Source organism: Lichenostomus cassidix, chromosome 2 (assembly GCF_008360975.1).
Source record: "Lichenostomus cassidix isolate B80296 chromosome 2, HeHo_3.0, whole genome shotgun sequence".
NCBI classification, from domain to species: Eukaryota; Metazoa; Chordata; class Aves; order Passeriformes; family Meliphagidae; genus Lichenostomus; species Lichenostomus cassidix.
Window position 1 is genome coordinate 8309837 of NC_139482.1, and position 24105 is coordinate 8333941.

Consider the following 24105-nt stretch of genomic DNA (forward strand, 5'->3'; position numbering starts at 1 on the left):
TTAACCCAAGAATTATGAATGTGAATATACTGCTGGTAAAGGGATTTAGAGTCAACATTCATTTTAGGTTTTCATGTGCAATGCTGACTGATGTCACTGGAGAAGAGATGATTATTCACGTGTTTTAAAGGGAGGTGGCCTAAGTGAAGGATGGATACCACAGCCCAACAGTCACCTGCCTGGGCCTTTAAGTTGGCTCCTGGGTCTGATACTTTTAAGAATTGGATATACATATATGCTTCCATTTTATTTATTATACAAAAAACTTTTTGTTCTAGTTAAATTTGGAATTTTTTTTTTAAATAGAAAAGGGGATACTTGATCATTAAAAAGAATTAAAAGTAAACTTTTCTTTGTGTTTGTAGGGTGAGGGGAGAATATCAGTTCAGTACATAACTGAGGAGTGCCTAAAGAAATTGGACACAAAGCAGCAGACGAACACTCTGCTGAATATGGTTTGGAGAGATTCCGCGAGTGAAGAGGTCTTTACCCTGATGGCATCAATCTGCCACACACTAATGGTACAACACCGAATGATGGTGCCAAAAGTCAGGCAAGTAGAAATAATTGTGATCTTGAACTGCAGTACATCTAAAATTAGTTCTATTAGAAAGACTTGTTTTAAATAACTTGTGGAATTTTTTTCTATGTTTTCTTTTACGATCAGCTGAAATAAATTAGACTTCCAGAATTTAAACAGTAATTCCAGGCAAACCCAAGAGTGGATTCTTTTTTTCTTATTTTTCTTGATGTTCACTGTGCCCTCTCAAGATTCTTGGAAGGATTTTCTCTTCCCTTGCTTAGAGGCAGTGTTGAGTGCCATTCTATTAGAAACTAGACTACCTTGTTTTTAAAACATTCAATGCTATGGATTCCACGGTCTCTAGCTAGCTGAGCACTGAAACAAATTTGTTCCCTCCCTTCTTTAATATATGCCAAAACCTCTCACTACAAATTAAAATAATTTCTAACTATTAAAAAATGGTTTGGTTTGGAAAGGGTTTGGCACCTGAGATGAAGATAAAAAATATGTTCATTTGTGCAGTATTCTTTTACAAAGACTGCAAACCATAAATGTCAGAACAAGGGGGAGAAGATTTTTGATCTTTTTATTATCAGACTGAGACCTGTAAGTATTAACACTGTTCTGGTGCAAGTAGTTTTGAGTAACTGCGTAGTTGCCAGTAGTAAAGTAAGTATTTAGGGAATGTTGTAAACATAATTCAAACTGCATTGTAAACAGTGATACAGAAAACTAATTAGGTGCTATCTTAGCCCAATGGTGTTTATAGCTGCTAGAGGAAGTAAGATGTCAGTGAAACTGTGATCGCTCGATTAGGGTAATTAGTTCTTTGTAGACTAATTGCATTAGAGCAGGATGTGAGACCTGAAGATCATAGCAGCAGTTGAATCAGTGTGCCAGCTTTATTGTTGCAAGTAGTACATTGCCTTGGATAGTAATTACTGAGCTTAAATGCATCACTGCTTTGACTGGAGGTTTGCTGGGGAACTGTGTGGAAAAGGGTGTTTAATGAGTAAAGAAGTCACCGAACTTTAATTGTATGAGTATGGCATCTATTTCCTCTGCAAAGGATCTTTGCAATTATTTGTGATAACAAGCTATTTACACATTGGATAAATTCAAGAGTTATGAAAGTTCTACTCAACATCCTCTAGTGGAAAATAATTTACAAATTTTAACTTTAGAATAGCTCCAAAATAGGTGAATTTTAGAAATAAGTAGTATAGATACTAAGATTTCTGTCAGTGATACCACTGGAATTACTTTCATAGTCAAAATGAAGTTAATTCACAAAGATATTTGGTAAATTAAAGTAGACATGTAATTCCTAGTTCTGATGTAAAAGTCAGCTCTAAGTGCTGGGTTTGCCAGGGATCAACATTTCAGCAGGTGTTCATCACTTGTAAATCTCAGTGCATTTTAGACCTAGCCTAAGTTACCAAGCAGCTATTCTAAACATTTTGAGTGGTTTTTGAAGGATAGATGATGCTTATTTGTGGAATTTAAAAAGATAATTGTAAGACTTTTTGTCATTAAGTCCCACTTTTTTAAATTGTCTGGTGATTTTTTTAATACCTAAATAATTTTATCAGATTTAATGATAGTCTTTCAAAAGTTGCTGCACTTGCTTTGAAACTAATTAGTAAATTACTTAGTGTCCAGAGTAAAGTATATCTATTTAAGCAAACCATATAGAAGTAGTTAAGCAGAAATATTTTATCTCAAATTATTTTTAATATATTCTAAGACCTTAATAGTACTCTTTTATTTTGTGTTTGAAATCATACTGGTCAAATGGTTTAAAATAGAAGGAATTGTTAAAAAGACTTCGTTTATTTAACAGCATATACAGATGTAATGTAAAATAGTAATAAAAATACAGACATTTCAAATCTGAAAAATGGGATGCTAAATAGAGTAATAATTGAAAATAATTTTTCAATAGCTGCAGAAAATTAGACTAAGATTAACACAGGCTTTAGTAGGGAGGAAACAACAAATATCTTAGTATTGTTTTGCAGTTCTGAGGTGTTTTTCCTTCTTGAACAAAGAGAGAATTTCAGAATATGGACTTGTGTCACTAGGTTAAAGCCAAATGATTTTTTTTCTTGAGGCTTCGCAGTACTTTTATAATTTAACTGATGATGATGATACTGTGTGGTATTAGGAACCACTGGTGTTGCTGAATTAACTTAGTATTTTCCTTGGTTTTGCAACAGAGACCGAGACAAAAACAAGATACCCAGAAGTATAATGTAGTTTTGAAAGAAGCAAGCCTGTAAAGTTCTTTCCTGACACTTTACAGAGGGTGGTGGGATCCAGGGGTGATTAACTGGAAAAAGGCATTGCTTTGAGTTAGTTGCTACGAATTTTGATGCATTCTGAATAATTCTGGAAATATGCAAGCAAGCCCAATTAAAGAAGGTCACAATACAAGAAAAACCTAACTGTAGCTTGTGTTCAGTAACCTGGATGAGAGGTGTAGAATAAAGTCCTGATTGTGAAGAAGTCATTGGGAATTATGCTTGTTTTCAGAGGGATGGGGCTTTCATCTTTTCGCTGTGAAGTTGATAGATATTATTGAATACAGTTGTTAAAAAAAAGAGGAAGCTTGTGTCTTGGATTGTAGTTCTCATTATAAAGGGACGTGCAAGACTTTTTTCCGTCAAAACTGTACTTTGAATAAATAGTAAATTCTGTTTCTGCAGAATATTTCGGGATGTAATTTAATACCTTAGACATCACCTTTACTACAGCTGAATATTAAATAACAATGGAAGCTGTGCTTGTCCAGGGACACAAGTTGCTGTCACTTGTCTGATCAGTGCCCCCCAGTTCCCTCATCTCGGGTTAACAGCTTCATAGTCACTGTTCATCACTACTGTTTAATTACTAAAACATTGCTCATCTTAGCCTGTGGTTCAGAATTGTTTGGCAGATGACATTCTGGTGTAATCTGAGCAGCTTGTATTCATATGTGTGCTGAGATATCCAGGCTTTGCATGGGGCTGTTGGGGAGCATTCTGACACTGTTGTGTTTTTCTCAAAACCACAATCCGTGTATATGCAGTTTTAACTTATTTTTTTAAGCTTTGCTTTACGTTCTTGGTCCAATACAAACAGAGGCAGAAGCATAAAGCAGCCCAAAGAGCAGGATAGTTCATTTACCAATGGCTCTGCTGCTGTCTCATACCTGAGACACCTCACAGTTGTGAAGTGACAGAATTCACTGCCCTGGCAGCAGTGACCTGTCTCAGGCTGTATGAGCTCCTCTGATTCTGCTGTATTCTCTTCATTAACTTAAATGGTCTCAGTGGGAAACTGGGCCCAATTTATGACCTAGACTGAAAATCTTGCCTTTAACTAATTAACTTGTAGTGGTTCCTCAGCTAAATTAAGCTTAATGGGTCATTTAATCTGTCCCATTGCACAAGAGGAATTTGACACTTTTTTTTTAAACCAGAGGTGCCCAAAATGCTGTTCTGGCAAGTAGACATAAATCATGTGGCCTTTGTGGACAATTAGATACCTAGAGAGAGAAACAAGGTTCTAAATAAATGATCATTATGTGCTTACTTTTGGGAACGGATAATTTAATTTAGTATGATTAAAATTGATACTTAACAGGAATCACTGAAGTGAATTTAACTCTATCACAGCCTGCAGCTGAGGTAGTGTGTGTTTTTCCACTTGAAAGGAATTTATCCTTTCTGATGGCAGAGAAATGTTTCTTTCTTCCAGACGACTGTGCTAAATCTTAATATTGGACTTTACAGAAAATCTATTAATGAATCCATTACATAAAACATGTGTAATGATCTCATAATAAAGAAGTTGGTGGCACTCAGTGAGATTTTCAAGGAAATGCAAAACCTCCAGATAGGAGGAGTCTAAACTTTAGCTGCTTGTGTTTTTTGTGAAATAGTACAAATCTTGAAAATTAATCCCCTGAGTTACATTTTACAAGTTTACATAAAAATCAAAATGTCTAATATTTTTTATTTCTTGGTTCTTTTTGTGTGGATTTTTTTTTCTTTAAAGGAAAAAGTGGTCAAGACTGTATGGACACTCAAGCTTTGTAATAACAGATTTCTAAACTTTGTGGGTTCATTTTTTCTTTAGGATGTATAAGGCATCCCTGTACTGTTCCACAGTAAATTCCAGTTTATCAGGAATTCTTGCATTGTGTCATTTTAATGTAGCTCTACCTGGAAAGGCTGTTTTTAAGCAGATGCACATCTTTTCTTTGCCAAGGAAAAAGACCAAATGAGCTAGATTTTGGCCTATTTTAATTCTAAAAGATTTTATTTTTTACTTAATGTTTTTTGCTTGTTCACAGTCCTTTTTTCTGTCAATGTGAAGCCAAAAATTTTGCAACTTTAGTATGGCCAGTTTTGTGTAGATATGCCTTTCCAAAGCCATCCTTGCATTTTGTGGTGGGGTTTCTTTTTTGTATTTTTTGGTTGCTGTTGTTATCTTCAATTTGAAATCCAATTTTTGTCTTGAAAGACAAATTTTTCTTCTGCCATCTTTACTTTTGCAGTGGATTAAATTTCAGGTGAAGCTAGTGATGCAAAACTTCAGGAACACAAGGCCCAATTCACCATTCTGTGTTCAGTTTGCAGTTCCATGTTTGTTTTCTGGTCACAGCATGGAAACTTTAGAGTTGATGCTTTAGAACTGATGAATTCATCTGCTTCACATTTACAGATATTTCATATTAATGAAAGCAGGCTGTTGGTATCATCTTCTACAAAATGTGCATTCTTGTGCTTAACCAGATTTTCAGGAAAGGGAAATGTGAAAGTTGAATGCATTCAGCATTTCTGGAACTGGGCCATGAAACAGAGCAGTTGCCACAATTCACTGCCTGAATCACGGATGTGGAATAAAAATGGCTAAAACTTAGGCAAAGGTTATTATTCTAAGCTCTTAAGGCTTGTCCTTTTCTCCCCTTCATTACTGCTGAATATTGCTAGAATGAAAAAATGAATTACATTATGATAGGTTCATTGTCCATAATGTTTGTTCATTCCTGCTCAAACTGGTACATAATTTCCAGGGATGATTGTAAAATTAACAAGTTTTTACTTGGAAGCTGTGTGAGACCTGAAGGCACTGTGCCAAATTACTTTTCATTTTAAATATGAGGCTGAAAACTGAAGGTCACTGAGGAAATTTCTCATTTCGCAAACCAAGACATCTGAGCTGTCATTCAGATATTTAAGCATTAAAATACAAATCCTTATTCTAAATTAGCTAGGTATAAAAAGCCCTTCCTTACATGTTAATGCATAATTTTCACCAAATGTCACAATAATGTGACTTTAGAAGAGAATAGAATTCTCATGTATCAAATTCAGGCTGAATTTTTTCAAAAAACTACGTAATTAAAGTAGAACTTAATGTAACAGTAAAGCTTATCTTAAACTGGCATTAGCTGCAGTCGCTTCAAATTTGACTTGAACTTGGTGATATCCCCAACGTGCAACTTCTTCGAAATAAGTCCAGCTCCCAACTCTTTTTAAAGGTGCTGATCTATGCATTTAAAATTCAAGGACACACTGCAGACTAGAGGTTGCTTGTATTTCATTTCCCCTTTTTCTGCATGTCCTTACTCTATTTCCAGAACTCCCTGTGCCTGTGAAACAATCCTCTGTGCTTAGTGAGGGGCTCTGCCCTTCTCCTGCTCCTTTATCCTGGCACAGATCCTTGTCTGTGCAGCTGGATCTGGGGAGTGCAGGTGAACTGGGAGCCCCAGGAAGGGAGCAGCTCTGGGGATCAGGATGCACTTGTGGGGAGGCAGCAGGAGGAGCAGCCACTGAGCCAGGACAGAGGGGCTTTGTGAGAGGGTGTGGAGGTGTTCTTGTGGGGCCTTTTTTGTCTGTGAATGAATTGCCTCTTTAACCATTCTCCAATGTTTTTAAGTCTGTATTGATATTTTACTTTTCTTCCTTAATGAAATGTGTGCTTCCTTTCCTTTTGCCAGCTGGCAAATTTTAATTTATCCAAGTGGTCCACAGTAAACATTATGTTTTGGGGCAGCAGCTAGTCTCCCCTCCCTGCTCCCATTTCCCAGCCTCCTACCTCTTGTATGCCTGGTGCAAAGAATTTTGGTGTTACGAAACTGTTGACCACTGAGAAATGTCAACCTCAGTATTTGTTTTACTTTATTTATTCTAACAGTAATTAGGAGACCTAGGAAAGTAGAATTTAGAAAAACTAACTGAACACTGTTCAATACCTGAAAAATGACAGTTTAGTAAGTGAAATCCTGTTTGGTTCCTAAAAGACGTTGTTTTGAATGATTTTGTCTCATATGTTGTTTCCTGCAGGGGAGAAAAATACTCTGGTGGGGAGTGACTTTTTAGTATCAGGAAGCTTTATACTTCTCATTTCTATAAAAAGTTTGCCATACTGTAATCGTGTCTCAAATATTGTGGTTAAAGTCAATGTATAACTGACTTGTGAAATGACACATTTATTTTTACAAACTAATAGACAATTTCAAAACAAACAATAAATAATTTTCAGTCTACAGTTGGGTTAACGTATGTGTAGTTGTCCTGACATTGTTCCATTGGTGGTGTTCTGTTTCTCTCTGCCAAGCAGACTGTGCCAGTAAAATTGCTATCGTTCTGACATATTAATTTACCTTCTGCAAAAGTTGCTGTGTTTGTCACTGTCAGAAGAGCCACAGAAGTGACCTGTTAACTAGTTTGGTGTGATTTTTCTATATTAGAATTTTAAAAGTCCCAGATCAATAACTCAGTGTTACGTTATTTTTATTAATAGGTGTTGAATTCTGTGGAAGACTGGAAATGTGGGTTTATATTGTATGGTTTGTTGCTGAGTTAATGAAAGCTGTTATTTGTTATTTATGTTGGTATGAGGTTTCATATGCTCAGATTTCAGCTTTTGGGGCTTTCACAAGATTTGGTCAGAGTAAGACCCTTCATCTTGAAAAAATAAATTTAAATTATTAATTTCTGAGAAATACATGTCAGATAAGTTCTTATTGAAACATTGTGCTTTGTGAATACAGTATTTTGGAAGACACAATTTATTTGAACTTCTTCTTGCAGGCTTCTTTATAGTTTAGCCTTTAATGCCAGATTCCTGAGGCATCTTTGGTGTCTGATATCTTCAATGACTACACGAATGATTACAGGGTATGTATTGTACAATTTCTGAAACTGATTCTTTGCTAAAATACAGTATATTTAGTGAAAAAGGAATGGCACAATTAGAGGTATGGTTACTTGCCTCCTGTGATTTCATAAAACTGAGCAAAATGTTGGAAATTTGACAGTTGTAAATGAAGAAAATACTTATTTAAAATGAGTTGAATGTTTTGTAGTTCTTGGAGTGCTTACAAGCATCAGTTAATAAACACTGCAGTCCCAGGTTATTAATCTCAAGTGTGCGAGTTTTATCTCACACACTTTGACTAGTCCAGAGATAGATGGTGGCAGAACCATGTTCCTGGGAGCTGAGGCACTGCACCTACAGATGTGTTCAGTGCTGACATGCAGAGAATTATTCTCTTTGCTTCGTGTCTCAAGAGTGTCTGCAGTTAATGCCCAAGTTTATTTGTCATGGGGACGCTGAGGTTCCAGTGACAAGAACATGTGAAGAGTAAATCTTATTTTGCAAAAATTAGAAATAATTGTTATTTAACTAAAAACACCATTTGTTATATTGCTGTTGGAGCTACTACCACATTTTTTTACTAGAATGCTGAAGGTAGTACTTTTTTAGAGTACTTTATTAACCCTCTCTTTTATATTGCATTTTGTATTTGAAGGTCTATGGTGCCACTCCTTCAAGTGATTTCAAGAGGCTCTCCAATGTCTTTAGAGGACTCCAGCCGAATTATCCCTCTCTTCTACCTTTTCAGTTCTTTGTTTAGCCACTCACTTATTTCTATTCATGATAGTGAATTCTTTGGTGATCCAATGGAAGGTGAGTTTCAAGCATGCTAAATAGCAGTGCTTTGTAAAACGCTTTTGTGTAAGGCTAGACAGCTCCCTGGGCAATGATTTGCTGACATCTGGGAGGAAGGATCTTCTGGGCTGGCCTGCTGATGGTCCCCTGGGCACTCAGCTGTCAGCTGGCTCTTTTATGGTGATTGCATTTAGAAAAAGAGAAAAAAATTAATGGTCTGCACCTTGGGAATCCTAGCTTTACACAGAGTCTGATATGGAAGTTCTTAATCATGATAATTTTTAATGAGTTAGTGAAGGGAGCAAACTTCTTCTGGACTGAACCTGTAGTTTAATGTACAAATTTAACATAGCAGGAATCACAAGAGAGAACAAGAGGATATTATAATTAAAATAACTGTGACTACAAACAATCCCAAGATTTGATCTCCTTTATAAGTGTTTTCTCAGTCTCTTTCTGGGTGATGTTTCTTTTCCCTAGCTTCGGATTTTGTGTGTGAATATTAAAGTTGAATTAAATAAGTGGGGTTTTTTAAAATAATAAAATAAGAAAAAGTGATTTAAGGAAACTTAAACTTGTATTTCATGTAGTTGTAGGTCAAAGACAATCATTAATGATGCCTTTTACACTAGAAGAGCTTGTAATACTCTCACGCTGCCTTCGAGATGCATGTCTAGGAATCATCAAGTTGGCTTACCCAGAAACAAAACCAGAGGTTCGCGAGGAATATATTGCAGCATTTAGAAGTGTCGGAGTAACAAAAAACACGGAGATGCAGCAATGTATACAGACAGAACAGAAAAGGTGGATTCAGTTATTCAAGGTAAATTGTGTCAATTTTTAGAACATAATTGAATAGAAATTTCAGGCTTCTGCTGAAGATGCAAGATGAGATCTGTTTTTCTCTACTTTTATTGCTGTTGCAACAAGGAATGTGGATTTGGGAAGTTTACTGTTTGGCATATATGCTAAACTTAAAGTAAGTTCTGATAATGGGAACAAATACTTTTTACTTCTGTCAACTCTTTTTCTTGCTTGTCTTGTTCATGAAACAATTAGTGTATAAAATATGGGGTTTAACTTGGACTCCTATTCAGCAAGGTACTTAAGCATGTTGTCATAACTTTATACAGGTGTGAAATTCTAACAAAATCTGATTACTCAGGTACTTCTGTGTTGGAGAAGTTCACTGTATTGGTACCATGCTGTATTGGTTTTGTTGGTGTTGGTGAAATCTGTTGGTACTCCTCATTTTGGGGAATGTAGGGGAAAGGGAAGGTGACTCTGGCTTAGCAAATAGGAACTTAATGTATGTTCTTTCTGGATATCTACCAGTGTTTTTCTGCTGGTTTGATCTGTGGCATCCTACCGAAAGACATGAGTTAAGAGAAGCTGAAAACGTTGGCAGAAAAAAACCCCTAATATAGCTGCTGCTGAAAAAAAGGAGTGCTTGACTTGTCATGAAAATTCTGCAGCAAACACATCTAGTCAGCTAAAATTGCTCATTAAAGAAGTGGGAGCAGAAGAAATGCATTTTCCAAATTGAATGCTAGATTTACAGTCTGTTTAATACTGGCGACCTCTCGCACACTAATGTTCAGTTCGAGTCATCAGCTGTCCCTTCAGGTCTTTTATCACTGCTTTTGTCAAGCTATCTATTTAATTGAAAGAAGTTAATTGAATGAAAATGATCAACTAAGCTTGTATTAATATTGCTAATGGAACTTTCTTCTTGGCCATGTTTGGAGAAAGATGTCATGCTAGACTTTAGGAAAGGCCCATTAAGGCTTGCACTTAACCTGATGGGCTAATTAAGGAATGCTTATTCATTCTACAAGTCTAAGGTAGCCTCCATCCAGCCTATTCTGCCTGATTTTACAACACATTTCACTTACGAGCATAAGCATTAATAGCAGTGAGAGTAACTGATAATGTTTTGATTGCATTGAATACAGTCCTAATGCACCCCTGAATTTGTAATTTGCACAGATTGATCTAATATATGTTTGCACAATGTAATTTAATTACTTGTCTTTAAATTGCCAAATAAACTTTTGATTTAAAGGTCACAAGTGAAAAGCCCAGTATGTCTGTTTTTCTCAGAAAGATGTCAGACCAGGGGTATTTTTATGTATGCAGTTCATATCATGCCACCTTCTATTTGTTCGCTTTAGTTTGTTATGCCTAATCAGTCTTTGTATAAGTTGGTGAATTTCAGGTGAATTTGATAATGTTTTGCTGTCATTCAGAAAGTTGTAAAATCCTGAGTTACTTCGTCTTGCTTTGGCAGTCAAGAATTAAACTTACAGTGGAACTGCCTGAACTCTGTGTACTCTTGCTGTGTTCAGGAGCCAGGGTTGTCTTCCATTAGCTGAACTGGAAATATGAGTCTTGAGGGTGTCTGGAAAGCTCCAGTTCTACCCAAAAGAGAAGATAATAGCAAAGCTTTCCTTGTTTACTTCTTCAGAAACATATTTCTGTTGTTAGAGATAAGAATTGAACATTCAACAATTTAATCTCATTGAGAAGACTCTGTGCATAACACTGAGTCTTTCCTGAGGGCAGCTGCAAAATAGCTTCCTGCCAGTAAGCAGGCAGCAGTACCTTCTTCCAAATCATTAAAACAAAGCTAAAGTAGTTCATATCAATTTAAGTAGAAAATGCTTTTTCTTTCTTTTGCACTGTGTCAAATATGTCTATGAAATAAATGGGATTTATCTTTGCTAAAGCTTTTGCGAGCTACCTGCAGAAAAAAGGCACTTTCCTTCCTTATCATCTGTGCTTTTAATTTCTCTTTTTCCTCTTTTTCTTTTAACTTGTCGCTTTTTTGGTGTGTTTTCCATGTCTCTGGTGTCTAATGAAATACGTATGTGTATATATAAAGTGAATGAAATATATATACACACACACATACGCACATATAAATGCAAATATAGGCTTTACTTCTGCAAGGTAATGGTAAATCTGGCCACAGTGAGGCTGCTGACAGTGATGTGCATATTTGCTAACAGATTGGAGGTCTTTGGTAAGATTTACACGTGCACATGCCTTAATTCAACAGAATTCCCCATTTTTGGCTTGGTAGAATGAGTAGGGTAGTCAACTGTTACAGATTCCACAGAAAATCTTAAGTTATGAGTACATGAAAGTGGATTTTGTTAAACAAAAGAATTATTTCACTATCTGAAGTTAATCCTATCAAGTTTCTAATTTTGCTGAATTTTAGTTTTAAATGCTGCATGCGCTGGACATGTTATTGTAAAGAAATCCCCATTTAAATATATTTTATTGTAATGCATCTTTGCTTTCAATAGAATACATACTTACGAAAATTTTTACACAGGAATTATGAGTTGAGTTGGCAAGTGTTCTCAGTACCCATGCATTCTGCAGGAGAAACTCCAATTTCACCAAATTTGATTCAGCTTCCTTAAAAGTTTCTTTAGCTGCTTGTAAAATACTGTATTTACATGGTCTTCATGTAGATGGTCCTTTCAGGTTTTATTTTCCTTTTTAAAAACGTTTGCCTTACTTACAGTGGTAGTGGCACCACAGAGCTTCAGTGACTCATGTAACCTACACCGAATTTTATAAGGGCAAGGTGATGAAAATTCCTGTGTAATCAGACAGTTCCCTTAATAGCATTCTTTGTTCTGTCTTGAATAAAGATATTACCTTAAAAATGGGATGTTAAAAGCTCTTTTGTGTAGCATCTAGACACAGAATCCTTTAGAAGGCCCATTAAACTTTGTTACTCTTGGCACCTGTCTGTTAAGACTGTCTTTTAGCAAGATCATTTAAGAAAAGCTCTGTGTACATTTTTTCCTATTCATTTTTCAAATGCAGTACTTTAAAGTTGCAAAACAGATGGCTGGTCATTGTAGCAGTGATAATGTCTTTTTAGCCTAGTAATTTACTATTCTATTGATTCCACTTAATTATGTTTTATGTAGTGTTGGGCTAACTTGATTCAGCTTTGGACAGAAGGCATGCAACCAAGTATGACAATTCTGCTTGAGGTGGAGAACTTGTCAGCTTGGTTTCTTTACTTATTTTTATTTTTAATTTTTTTTCTGGATTGGAGGAAACTGCCAAGACAAATACTAAAATTGCAAAGATACCCTACTGTCTGTGATAACTATTTTTCTCAGCTTCTCAATTTTGCTAGGAAGATAAAAGAACATTGTATACGTACATAATACATATTGTTGTATACTTGGTTAGGTGTTATTTTCTTTAAATAATTAATTTAATGTTGGTAATTATTTGTTTGGGTGTCCCTGAACAGCACTTCAGGTGTGTAGTGCTCCTAAGTCCTGTGTAGTCCTGGTTCCTAGGTTTTGGAATGAGACTTTTCAGAAGCCAATTTTTTGATGATTAGCAAGTGAACCACGATTACTTACTTGCATTCTGAGGTATTTAAGTCTAACAACAAGGTTTGTGAGTTAAAAATAAGTGGCAATTTTATACAATTTTTTTTTTAAAAAAGCTTCTGCTTGTCAGTTGTGTAATTTCATTCACAATGCTAAATGTATATTGAACATACGTGTTTCTGACACCTAGGTCATCACAAACTTGGTGAAAATGTTGAAATCTAGAGATACAAGGAGAAATTTCTGCCCACCAAATCACTGGCTCTCAGAACAAGAAAACATTAAAGCAGATAAGGTAAGAGTCATGTCCTTTTCCACAAAGCCTCACAGGTGCCAAGATTTCAATGGTAAACTGTTTAATTCCTGACAGTATTAGTGATGGTGATGTTGCACAGATTGTGTGGTTTAAAACCTGGAATAATGTTGCTTTTCTCTAATGTAAAAGTTTTGCATCTGTTAAGAAACTTACATGTTAAATCACATTTCCAATCCATAAAGTAGAACTTGCTCTAGGGTGCAAAAGTGTAAATCATTGGCCTTTATAGCAGAAGAGAACTCAAAATCTGGTAGCATTTTGTTGCATCTTCTTATAGTAAAAATACTAAATGAAAGAATTGCACTGTAGGGAAGAAAATTCCCTTCCAAAATAAGAGAAAATTCAAGCATTTTCTGTACTTACCCCACCTAGAAATTACTTTTTTTCTAAAAGCTTTTGAAAAAAAAGGCATTGAACTTAACAAGTGTGTATATGTGTGCAGAAGAAAAAACTAGTACATGCTGTGGACTAGATTCCTTTGAATCATGACACATGTTCAATACAAAATAAACAGAATATTTGACATCTCAAAATTCAAAGTCAGCTTCTGTAGTATCCCGAGTACCAGAACTTGACATAACATTGTGTAGTATTTTTAAATGATACATAGGCTTTATATTGTATTGTCAATTGTGCAGCTCTCCTGTAGGGCACAAGTGTAAGGAGGGATCATCAGAAATGAAGATGTTAAGGCATTCAGACACACTCCTGCATTTAGTGGGACCACTGAATGTATTTACTAGGCAACAGTAAATTGTAATGTGTAATTAGGCCCTGTTTAACTGTAAAATCCTATTAATTTGTGAGGTCACACAGCTGTATGTGCCATCAGCCAGACACGTCTGGGGAGTCAGGAGGATGGGGAGAATAGGACCACTGCAATCTACTTTGGATGGTAAGATACTGTCTGTACAGTTTTTGCTTTGCTAAGTTTAAATAAGAGTTTGCTTTATGCAAAGAAAATCTGCTTTTTCTAGACCTCAGTTGAGTATTTTGTATTAAAGTTATGCTAGCCAAAAGCAAGGCAGTCTTGCATAATTTTGGTTCAGATCTTTAAAAAAAAAATGTATGCATGTGTGTATGTCTTCAGAATATTTAATGTTATTTAGTTTAGTAATTTCTTTGCCCAAGCTTCCTCTGGCATTGATGAGGGGAAATGATGAAATGGAGAAATGATATGTTTTAAAAATAATGTATTAATATGTATGAAAGGGGTTGCGTAAGAGAAAATTAATACAGTTGCAGAAGATGTAAAGCATTGAGATTTTGCTTTTATTATATACTAAAGAAATATCTTTGTTTTATATTAAACTGTAACAGATGGTTTGAATGGTAAATATGAATTCCTGTTTATAAATATTGTCTCTAATTAGATAAGGCAGAAACATAAACTGCTGAATTACTCAAAATACCAGGATTTTATGGAACTTTTAGAGAAAGATTAGACAATTAGACAAACTTAGCAATCAGGGTAAATTTACACTAGATAAGTTGTGCCAATATGCTTTCTCATGTAGACAGTTTGTTTCTTCCAGCTTTTCATACCTTTTTTGTTTCACTATTCTAGAACGTTGCTGTGATCAGGTAAAATAATCATTAAATCATTTACCACTTGTGCAGAATTAATAATAAATTAAAAATAGGGCCTTTAACTGGCAAAATGATTCATCTACAAGAGTCCATACTCTCTCTCAAGGTGATGCAATCTGCTTCAGTGAGTTTAGCCAGATACAGTAGATCATGTAGAGGCTCTAGTCTTTGCTGCTACAGAGTTGTACAGAATTAAGAGCTTTGTCCAGGGCTGAAACCTAAAGACTTCTAATGATAATTTTTATTTGAGTAGCCATGATGGTAAAAGTTTATTTTAATTACCTCATAAGTGTAGTTGCCAGATAATAGCTAGTTGGTCCAGTGTAAGTACTGCTCAGAATTTTGAATTCTATCTTTTCTCAGTTTAGTTCCTTTCTTTGGAAATCACGTGTTCTCCACATCAGCAATCCTCGTTTCTTCCACTGACCTACATAGCTCTGCACAGCTGTGTATTCTGGATGTTCTCCACTGTCAGACCTTTTCCATATTTTTCACTTCCACATTCTCCTGCTATTGGTCTCCTTGCCCTCATACCTACAGTGCTCTCTGCTTGATCTTCCTTCCCAAAATACCCCCAGTTCCCTCCATTTCACAACTCGCCCTGGTCTGGGCAGTTGGGGGATAAGGAATGCTGTGCTGGTGTGAGTAGCTGTGTGCCCTGTTTTCCTGGCTATTTTCAGATGAGCTGTCACACTGAGCACAGCTCTCCTGGCTGTTCCTGGATTCAGGTCGCTAAAGGAATTTCTCCTCTCTGTCCAGTTGAAAATTTTCACAGTACTTGGTATTTTTGAATCTCCTATTCTCTGTCAGAGTTCAAGTTCAGCTGATTGGCTCAAAAGGTGTGTTGAGGGTGAGATGGTGAGGTGACACAGTGTGTTCATGTAAACCTGGTTTTCATGTGAAATCAGGCTAAAAAGAAAGTGCAGTCAACATGAATGTGTGAAAACAAGCAGGTAACCTTGTGCACATGACTTGTTTAATCCCTCTTGACTCCATATGGGTTAAAGCCAATTAGCATGAAAGTACTGCTGAATCACATATGGTCATGTTTATTTGTGCTTTTTCATTTACTTAAATGGCAGACTTGTGAGTTCTAAATGCCCTCTGTATTGATGACTCCATCCCATATTTCTCTTTAAAGAAAGAAGCTGTGATGGAGAAATGCAGATAAAATTGACTAATTGACTGAAATAATTGAACTGTCGAAGTCATGTAGTAGTTTACCTTTGCTGTACATGCACTTTTTATTTAAAATGCTTTTAACTGTTGGCTTAATAGGCTTCATACATTGACTTTAATTAAAAATGTTTACTAAGTAAACTAAGGGTAATCACAAATAAGCATTTTATCAGAAATTCCAAAGGCTTGCAATGTTGAAACGTGCCCCCAATGAATATATATCAAGAATAGTGGTTTAAGGTCACATCCTATTAAATTGGTGCTTAAAATATCCCTGCTTAAAGTGCCTTGAGAATTTAAAAAACAAAGAAAAAAGAACATTGAAGTGATGTCCAGTTGCAGAAGGGCAGGGAGATGCTTGTCACCAGGGGTAGAAGCCAAAGAAAAAGCCTTGAAACTGTCATCATAAACTTCCAGACAGGGTAGTGACATGAAACATTTACTTTGTAGTACGGTCTATGAATAGTCCAGACTCTGGAGTCTTTTTTCAGAGGTGGTTATTAAACATGAAAATGACACAACCAAGGAACTGTGGGTGTTGTTTCTTCTGTAGGCTGAAGCCAGGTGAACCTTTGGCCACAGTGTCTCGTCAGTGAGCAATACTGACTGCAGTTAATTAATTTACAGTCAGATCGATGCTCACCAGCTGAGTTTCTTCCCATGAAATTAGAGAAAGATTGTAATTTCTACTGTGCATCACCAAAAGTTGAGTTGTTTCCTAAAAACAACCTCTGTGGGTTCAGAGGAGCCACACAGTAGTTTGGGAACTGCATGAATGAGCCTCTCTGCTGTGGCTTCTTGAATTCTTCTCCGATATTTTTGTCTTAAGTACATTATACAGGTTCTTGGTGATGTTTTCACTGTTTCTCCAGTGACTGGGATTTAATGTGGTCACTGTGACTTTGCTGTTAGGAGAGAAAACTCATTGAAATGAATGTTAGCTTTCTGTTGCTTTCATTAGATTTGGTTTAATATTTAGGATTTTTACCTAAAATGACTTGATTGAAAGTAGATAATGTAGTTGAAACAAGCACAATAACTTTAAACAATTTTGATCATTGGGATAGGAATATGTATTCCTGCAATGAAAATTCTAAATCATTACAGTTACTAATTGTATTCTGTTACACATTTTTTCCTAATTCATAAGCTAAAATGCCAATAATCTTTTTTCTGAATAAAATAAAGAGATATAAAATTACTTACTTTTATAGGCATTCTGTTTCAGTGTTTTCACTACTTATATTTCAGTTTGCCTGTAGCAACTAATGTTTAAAGAAAGGTAAGGTTTTGAGTGAAAATGTAGTAAATAAACTATTTCATTGTATGTATTTTATACAAAGTAGATTGGTTTACTTGATACATAATAAACTGCTTAAAAAAATGTTCTTTCCAAAATATTTAAAATTATTATTTCTATTTTAAGTGGGTTTGGAACCAGCACCTCTTTCTGTATCTGAAGAACGACAGCTTGCAATTCTGACAGAGCTACCTTTTGTAGTTCCTTTTGAAGAAAGAGTAAAGGTACCTAATTTCTAATTTAATATGCAGTTTGTTTTGTAGTTTTTTGTTTTGAGTAAGTGTAAAAAGAACACTTATTAAAGTAGAAACTGGATTGATTCCCTGCAGAAGGATATGGCAATCTGCACTCCTTTTCTTCAGTACTCATGCAGCAACTGAATATTTGAAGTTAATGCCTTCTGTCTTATTTTACTACTTATATTAGCCTTTATAATAATTGCATTAGAATGAAAAACGTTTATTCTGAGATGGATGAGAGCAGTTTGCAGTCCTGGCTCAGTGATGGCTCTACGTGATTGCACCCTCTTGTGGTGACACAGCCCTGGCCAGTTGTGTGTCTGTAGCAGTGCAGGGTCACAGCTGGAGACTCGGGAGCACTGGGTGGGTTTGCTCCAAATGAGGTGATGGATGTCCATTTTGGGAAAATATCACCTAGAGATTAAGTTCCTGCATTTATAGCTGAGTAGCTGAGCTTTAATAGAGAGTATAGCTTAAAATTTGCAAGGTTCTTATATTTGATTGACTGGATTTGCTTTTGAATGTTTTTTAGATTTTATATATGTATTCGTTAATTCTATTACCTATGTCAGTTTGTATCATAAATATTTGTAAAGCTTTTTTCTGTTATGCACTTTTTTAAAAAAACTGGTTTGTTTTCAATAGTATCAGTTATTTAAAAACTGCTCCCTAAATTGTCTTGGAAACATTAAGTTTCACAAGACACTGTCAAGGGAGTAATTCCATAGGGAAAGTCAGTTTTTATTTGTCGAAACAGACAGAGGCAGCTTTGGTAGAAAATGGGTATTTTTGTCTCAAGCTTCTATGAAAAAGTTGTTCCAACAAAACATCTTACTACTTTATAATCCTAGCAGTTCCACGCTAGGATTATAGGGAAATGATAGGATTTGACCTCAAGCAGGGATCTCTGTGTCATGACTTAGTCACTGCCTTCCAGCCTCTGGACTTTTTAATGCTGTGTTGAGATGCATACATGGTTTATTTTTGGAATTCATGAAGCCTTGTTTGGTGCAGTTGGAATTCACAGAACCTTGTATGCTTTTATCACAAAAACTGAAGTAACAGTTGCATGAGAGCTTGGAGAGAAGGATGAAGCTACAGATTGAACTTCTGTAGTTCAAAGAGGAGATCCTCTTACACTGTTTGGAACAAGTGTGTGTGCTCCTTTTTGTGTAATAGTGGGAGTCAGCATTCCTTTGGAGTGTCCCCCTGCCTCTACAGGCCAACTTGCAGTAAGGGAAGAAAATACCACACTACCACCATAATAAGGGGTTTTTCCCCCTTTTGGTCAGTTGCTGTCTCTCGCTTTGTAATTTAATGTGGTAATGCAGCTCAATGCATCTTGTATGTGTGGGTTTTCCATATGCCCTTTCATTTTCCTGACTTCCTCATGACATTTTTACCTTTAATTACCAGATAACAGATACTCATACAAGCAATTGCAAAGTCCAGTTTCATGATCTTCAGCTTTCTGGCCCCAGGGAGCATTTTCCCCTTTAGCCTTAAGGCACATTGGGGTGCACCAGGTATCTACCTGTGGGAGGTAATGAATCCAGTTTGTAGTAAGTGCCTTGCTTCTCACCTCCTTTGGCCATACTTTGGTCAGCTTGACTATGGTGATGCTGCTTCCCATGGTGTGTGCTTCAGTCAGCATTGTTCATTTTTCTGTGTGTTAAACTGAGGTCCTTGCAAATACTTCAGTTGTGCATTAGGGTTCTTATTTTCAGGACTAACATACACATGAACATTGGGTTATGTAGGAGTCAAACTCAGTACCAAGAAGAGTTTTGCAATGAAATGTAATTCCAGGTGATTCTATCTGGAGTTGGATAACAATAATAAATTGTACCTAGTCCTGCTTCGGGAAGGACAGTGGTGTTGAGCATATTCTTATGCTCTATACATACAAAGAAGGTGCCTGTGGCTACATGTCTTTATGTTGTAAATCTGTAGAAAAATTTAGGTCAGGAGGGTGCTCTGGAGGTACTCTAGTCACATCTTCCTTGTACAGAAATAGCTTCAGAGTTGGATCAACATGCACAAGGACTTGTCCAGATGAGTTTTGATTGTTTCCAAAGATGGAGATTTCACAAACTCTCATGTAACATCTTCCAATACCTTATCACTCTTACTATGAACTTTTTTCTTTATGTCCCTCCATGGTTTCTTTTTCTGCAGTTTAGGACTATTTTCTCTTTGTTTTCCTCCTTTCACCTTAGGGAAGATTCTGCCTTGTCTGTACTGTAATCTTCCTGGTTGAAAAGCATCTTCTTCACTAGCAACAATTGCCCATAAAAACAGTAGATTTGAGACCTTACTCTAGCTTTGTCTGCTGTAGTCAAATTTCTTCTTTCATGGTAAATTTGTTATTTTTTAACACCCCTGCAGACTCTTACTTAATCTTCTTTGTTAAAAATTGGTCTGACATTACTGGGAGATTATATCCCTTGGAAAAAGTATGGGACTATTTATTGAATATGGGAATTATGCCAAGAGAGAATATAGTAAACACAGACTCCCTGGATAGAGGGAATATTATTATACATTTGACAACCCCCTCCCATGCTGCATCTTGGCAGAGAAGCACAGTTAACTGCAGTTAGAATAGGTTCCTGTTGTGAAGACTTGAAAAAGGACGATGTGAAGTTCAGTTTGTATTTTATCTGGCATAATTGTTTTGAATTGTTATGATGCTCTGGTTCTTTTTTTAATATGGCAGTGCTATCCATGATTTTGCTCTGAATTATTTGCTCACTGCCTGTGTGAGAGGAACTGACACCTAATTTTTTGTTACTGAGAAGGTTCCTAACCATTGCAAATGGCGACAAAAAGTTATTTATCAGTATTGAGGATAACCCCTGTGAGTGCAAAATACCCATGGGACTTTTTTACTTTGTTTTTGAATACTTTGCATTTCAGAACTCTGAAAGTTAGGGAGAGGAAACTGAAATCACTGGCACAATGTCTGTAGAGGTGCTTCTTTATGTAGAAAGAAGTGAGAATGATACCTTAGCACAGAAAAGTTCTTTGCCTGTCTGTCCCCCTCCTCCCCTTCCCTGGGCCGTGGCTCTGTATTAACTTTCTGCAGCTCAGTCAGAGAGAAGACAAATCACTTGAAAGTGAGTGCCAGAAGTAACTCAAAGGATAGTAACAGTAGTGAATAACCATCTCTCATTGAATATTTAGATGTACACAGTGACATGATTTCTCTTTTTACTCATTTTAACAGATTTTTCAAAGACTAATCTATGCTGATAAACAAGAATTTCAAGGAGATGGGCCGTTTTTGGATGGAATTAATGTCACTATCAGAAGAAATTATATTTATGAAGATGCTTATGATAAACTTTCTCCTGAGAATGGTAGGTTTGCAATTAAGTTACCAGCTTGTTATAATACTTCATTGTTCTTACCATGTAGTTACATATTTGCTTACTGGTATGCTATAGGCATATCAGCTCTGAGGTGTGAAAGTTCTTAAAAATTAAAAGAGGTAAAAGTCTCTCTCCTTTCCCTGCAGAGCCTGATCTCAAAAAGCGCATTCGTGTTCACTTGCTCAATGCACACGGTCTCGATGAAGCTGGTATTGATGGTGGTGGAATATTCAGAGAATTTCTGAACGAACTACTCAAATCAGGCTTTAACCCTAACCAGGGCTTTTTTAAGACCACCAATGAGGGACTGCTTTACCCTAACCCTGCTGCACAGATGATCGCTGGAGACTCCTACGCCCGACATTACTACTTCCTTGGAAGAATGCTTGGAAAGGTAAAAACAGTGTTGTGTAATGCAGAGCTATAGCAGTACTGAAATTACTCAGTAATGTTTTTTTTCTATTTAGATGGCGTGGATGGGAAAAAGGTTTTTCTAGACTTGAGAGAAAATAACTTTAAGATGTTGGGTCTGAATGTTATTACTACAGAGTAGCTATATTTCTGGTTGGTTTTAATAAATTATATACTTGGCAAGTACAGAAAATTTGTGATATCTTGACTGCCAGTTGAGCAAAGTTTGCATCTATTTGCTTCTGTGTATAATCCCCTTGGTTAAGGTTGATTGAAGCCAACAGATCCCCTCTGCTTGTAGTGATTTTCAACCAGGAGCTTTTTTGGAATATGACTGCAGTTACATTTTCATGATTTAGAATAGATGAATGTTTTAAACAGTTGCTAGTTTTGCGAGGTGTACAATTCTTGCTAGCATTTAAAATTTGCCATCAGCATTTACCGTACTTAAGGGCCATGTGCAAATTAATTTTCACATATTCTGTTTGGGGTTTTGTACATTTGCATATTGAGTTTTAGTGCTTGATAATTTGGTGATATGAGTGTTCAAAGGCTAATAGATGCTTGTTGAGCTAGATGAAAAATGAGGGGGGGAAGAAAAAAGAGAGAAACCATTACAAACGTTAATTACATTCAATTTCTTTTATGGTCAGGTTTAATGCTGAGGCTATTTCATTCTAAGCGCTTGAAATAATTTTTATACAGCTAATAATTGTGAAACAAAGTTTGGAATACAAATTCCATTTCAGAAAAAAGAATACTAATTGCTACTTAGCTGTCTAATACTGAAGGTTATTAAAAGTCCCATTTAAGTGGCTGAAGTATTTTGGAGGCTAAAATGCTGCTGCCTTGCAGTGAGATTTGACCTGCAGTTGGATGTCTTTGTAGTGTAGCTGGAAGCTGTTTCAAGGGATGTTGTTGGCCAACTTGAATTGTTGAAACAGTGCTGTTCTTGGAAGTTGCCATCAGCTGATTTAGATTAAACTGCCTCTTCGTAAGCAAATTCCCTGCTAATGTATCCTAGCTGTTGCCATGTCCAAACTTCTAAAGAATGGAAATTTCAAATCATCCATTTCAATAAAATAATCTTTGAGTGATGTTCCCACTCCTGCTGGGTGATGGATGCAGTACTAATACAGTAGTCTGTAATTATGTCTGATATTGCATATCCAAGATTCATTTTCTTTCTGCATATTTAGATTTTTGAAGTGGGAAACCAAATACTTGTGGTTTTGTTAAGGAAGTTACTTCACCACAAAAATGTTTTGCATATATCTAGGAAGGAGGCAGGGCTCAACTGTCAGGGGAAGTTTGAAACATTATTTTTAAAGATTGTAATTTTGAGTCTTCAATTTCCTCTGTGAAAACAACATTGCTTTCTGTAATTGAATTTTAAATATTAGCATGGAGGCAGAAGCTGCAAAATGTGTTTTATCTCTCCGAGTGATACAAGTATAGTTTTACTTCTGTCTTTTTAAAATCAGAGAATCTATTATTTAACATTTTGAAAGCATAAATTGTTTCTGTATTTGCAGTATGTTTAGATAAGGTAAGAATTGACAGTGCTACTTAATAATTACCCTTGCCCAGGTGCACAGACACCTTTTTAGTAGTGTATTTAGAGATTTGATGAATTCAACAGAAAGATAAGGCACGACCATACTATTCAGAACATGCCAGTATTGTGATCTTGGTTAGGTTATTGAATACCCACTCATCCATTTTCAAAAATGTGTCCATTTTATGCTTTGCACAGGGTTATTTGAGAGCAATAGTGGATTATTAAAAGCCCCTTTGCAAACAAAATAGATATAATGCAAAGGAAGCAATCAGGCATCCACAGCAATTTCTTATTTGTGGAAACCAATATGTAAAGAGTGCTGCCACCAGAAACTCTCACGTAAGAAGCTTCAATGTTATCAGAAAACAAATACATTAAAATATAATAATTTATAGAAATTCTCTGTCTCTTAGTGACCATTCCATACTAATATCCAAATCCATTTAACTTTCTGCACCATAAAGTTACACCTAATTCAGTTTTTCTTCTCATCAGGAAGTTTTTAACAGCTTGGCATCTTCTTTGTTAATTGGTCAGTTCAGAAGCAGAAATATCTGAAAGTTTAAAACTTATCTTGAAAAATGGTGCATCTGAAATGTAAATAATTTTAATTCTGGATAAATTGTGGACTTTTGGGTGTCTTTTTCTAGTTAATGAAGAAATTAAAATCTTCATACAAACTACATAGCTTGTTCATGCAACCTTTTTAGTCACTGGATGTGCAAAAAGTCTTAGAAATAATACTGTGTGATCATGTAATTGCATGTGGTGTCTGAAATAATATTAAAAAAAAAAACAAACTGAAATGAGTTTGCTTAAACAGCAGCTACTCAAACACTTCCAAAGTTTACAGTTCTCAACTGTCACTGACTTTACTCTAAAATGTAAATATTATCTTAGCACTGGTGCCTTTTAAGCATTTTCCTTTCTCTTCCTTAAAAGTAAAAGCTCAGCTTGCCATGCACAGCTTTGGTAACTCTCTCCCACTGCCAGAGGGCTTGGAAACTTAAACCTCTCTGGGAGCACAGCTGGGACTCTGAGTCCCAGGCTTTGCTTGAGATCCAAGGCTGTCCTGGGCTGTCAGGAATGTTCAAGTAGAGGAGTTCTAACCCCAAATTCTCTTTGTTGTCCTCTCTGGAAAGTAAAGTTTTCTTCTCCCATGTGGTGTCCTGGAAGAACGGATGGTCCACATGCTGTGATCCTTTTGCTCTCTCACTAGGTACTTTTGGGCTGTGGGGAGGCACCTATTCTGGTTCCACTTCCTTTTCTCATGCAGTAGTTGATGTTCTGGC

The 24105-nt window shown here is 36.1% G+C and overlaps 1 protein-coding gene across 1 annotated transcript in view; it reads left to right on the forward strand.

Annotated features, from left to right (window-relative positions):
- The window catches only part of UBE3C (ubiquitin protein ligase E3C), a 67840-nt gene that overhangs the window by 21475 nt on the left and 22260 nt on the right, over positions 1–24105 (forward strand). Inside the window, exons 10-18 of the mRNA XM_085050279.1 lie at positions 366–553; positions 7609–7695; positions 8331–8488; positions 9061–9293; positions 13034–13138; positions 13967–14054; positions 17355–17452; positions 20697–20829; positions 20988–21235. Of these exons, the coding sequence (XP_084906405.1) occupies positions 366–553; positions 7609–7695; positions 8331–8488; positions 9061–9293; positions 13034–13138; positions 13967–14054; positions 17355–17452; positions 20697–20829; positions 20988–21235 (1338 nt within the window). The remainder of the gene's footprint in view (positions 1–365; positions 554–7608; positions 7696–8330; positions 8489–9060; positions 9294–13033; positions 13139–13966; positions 14055–17354; positions 17453–20696; positions 20830–20987; positions 21236–24105) is intronic.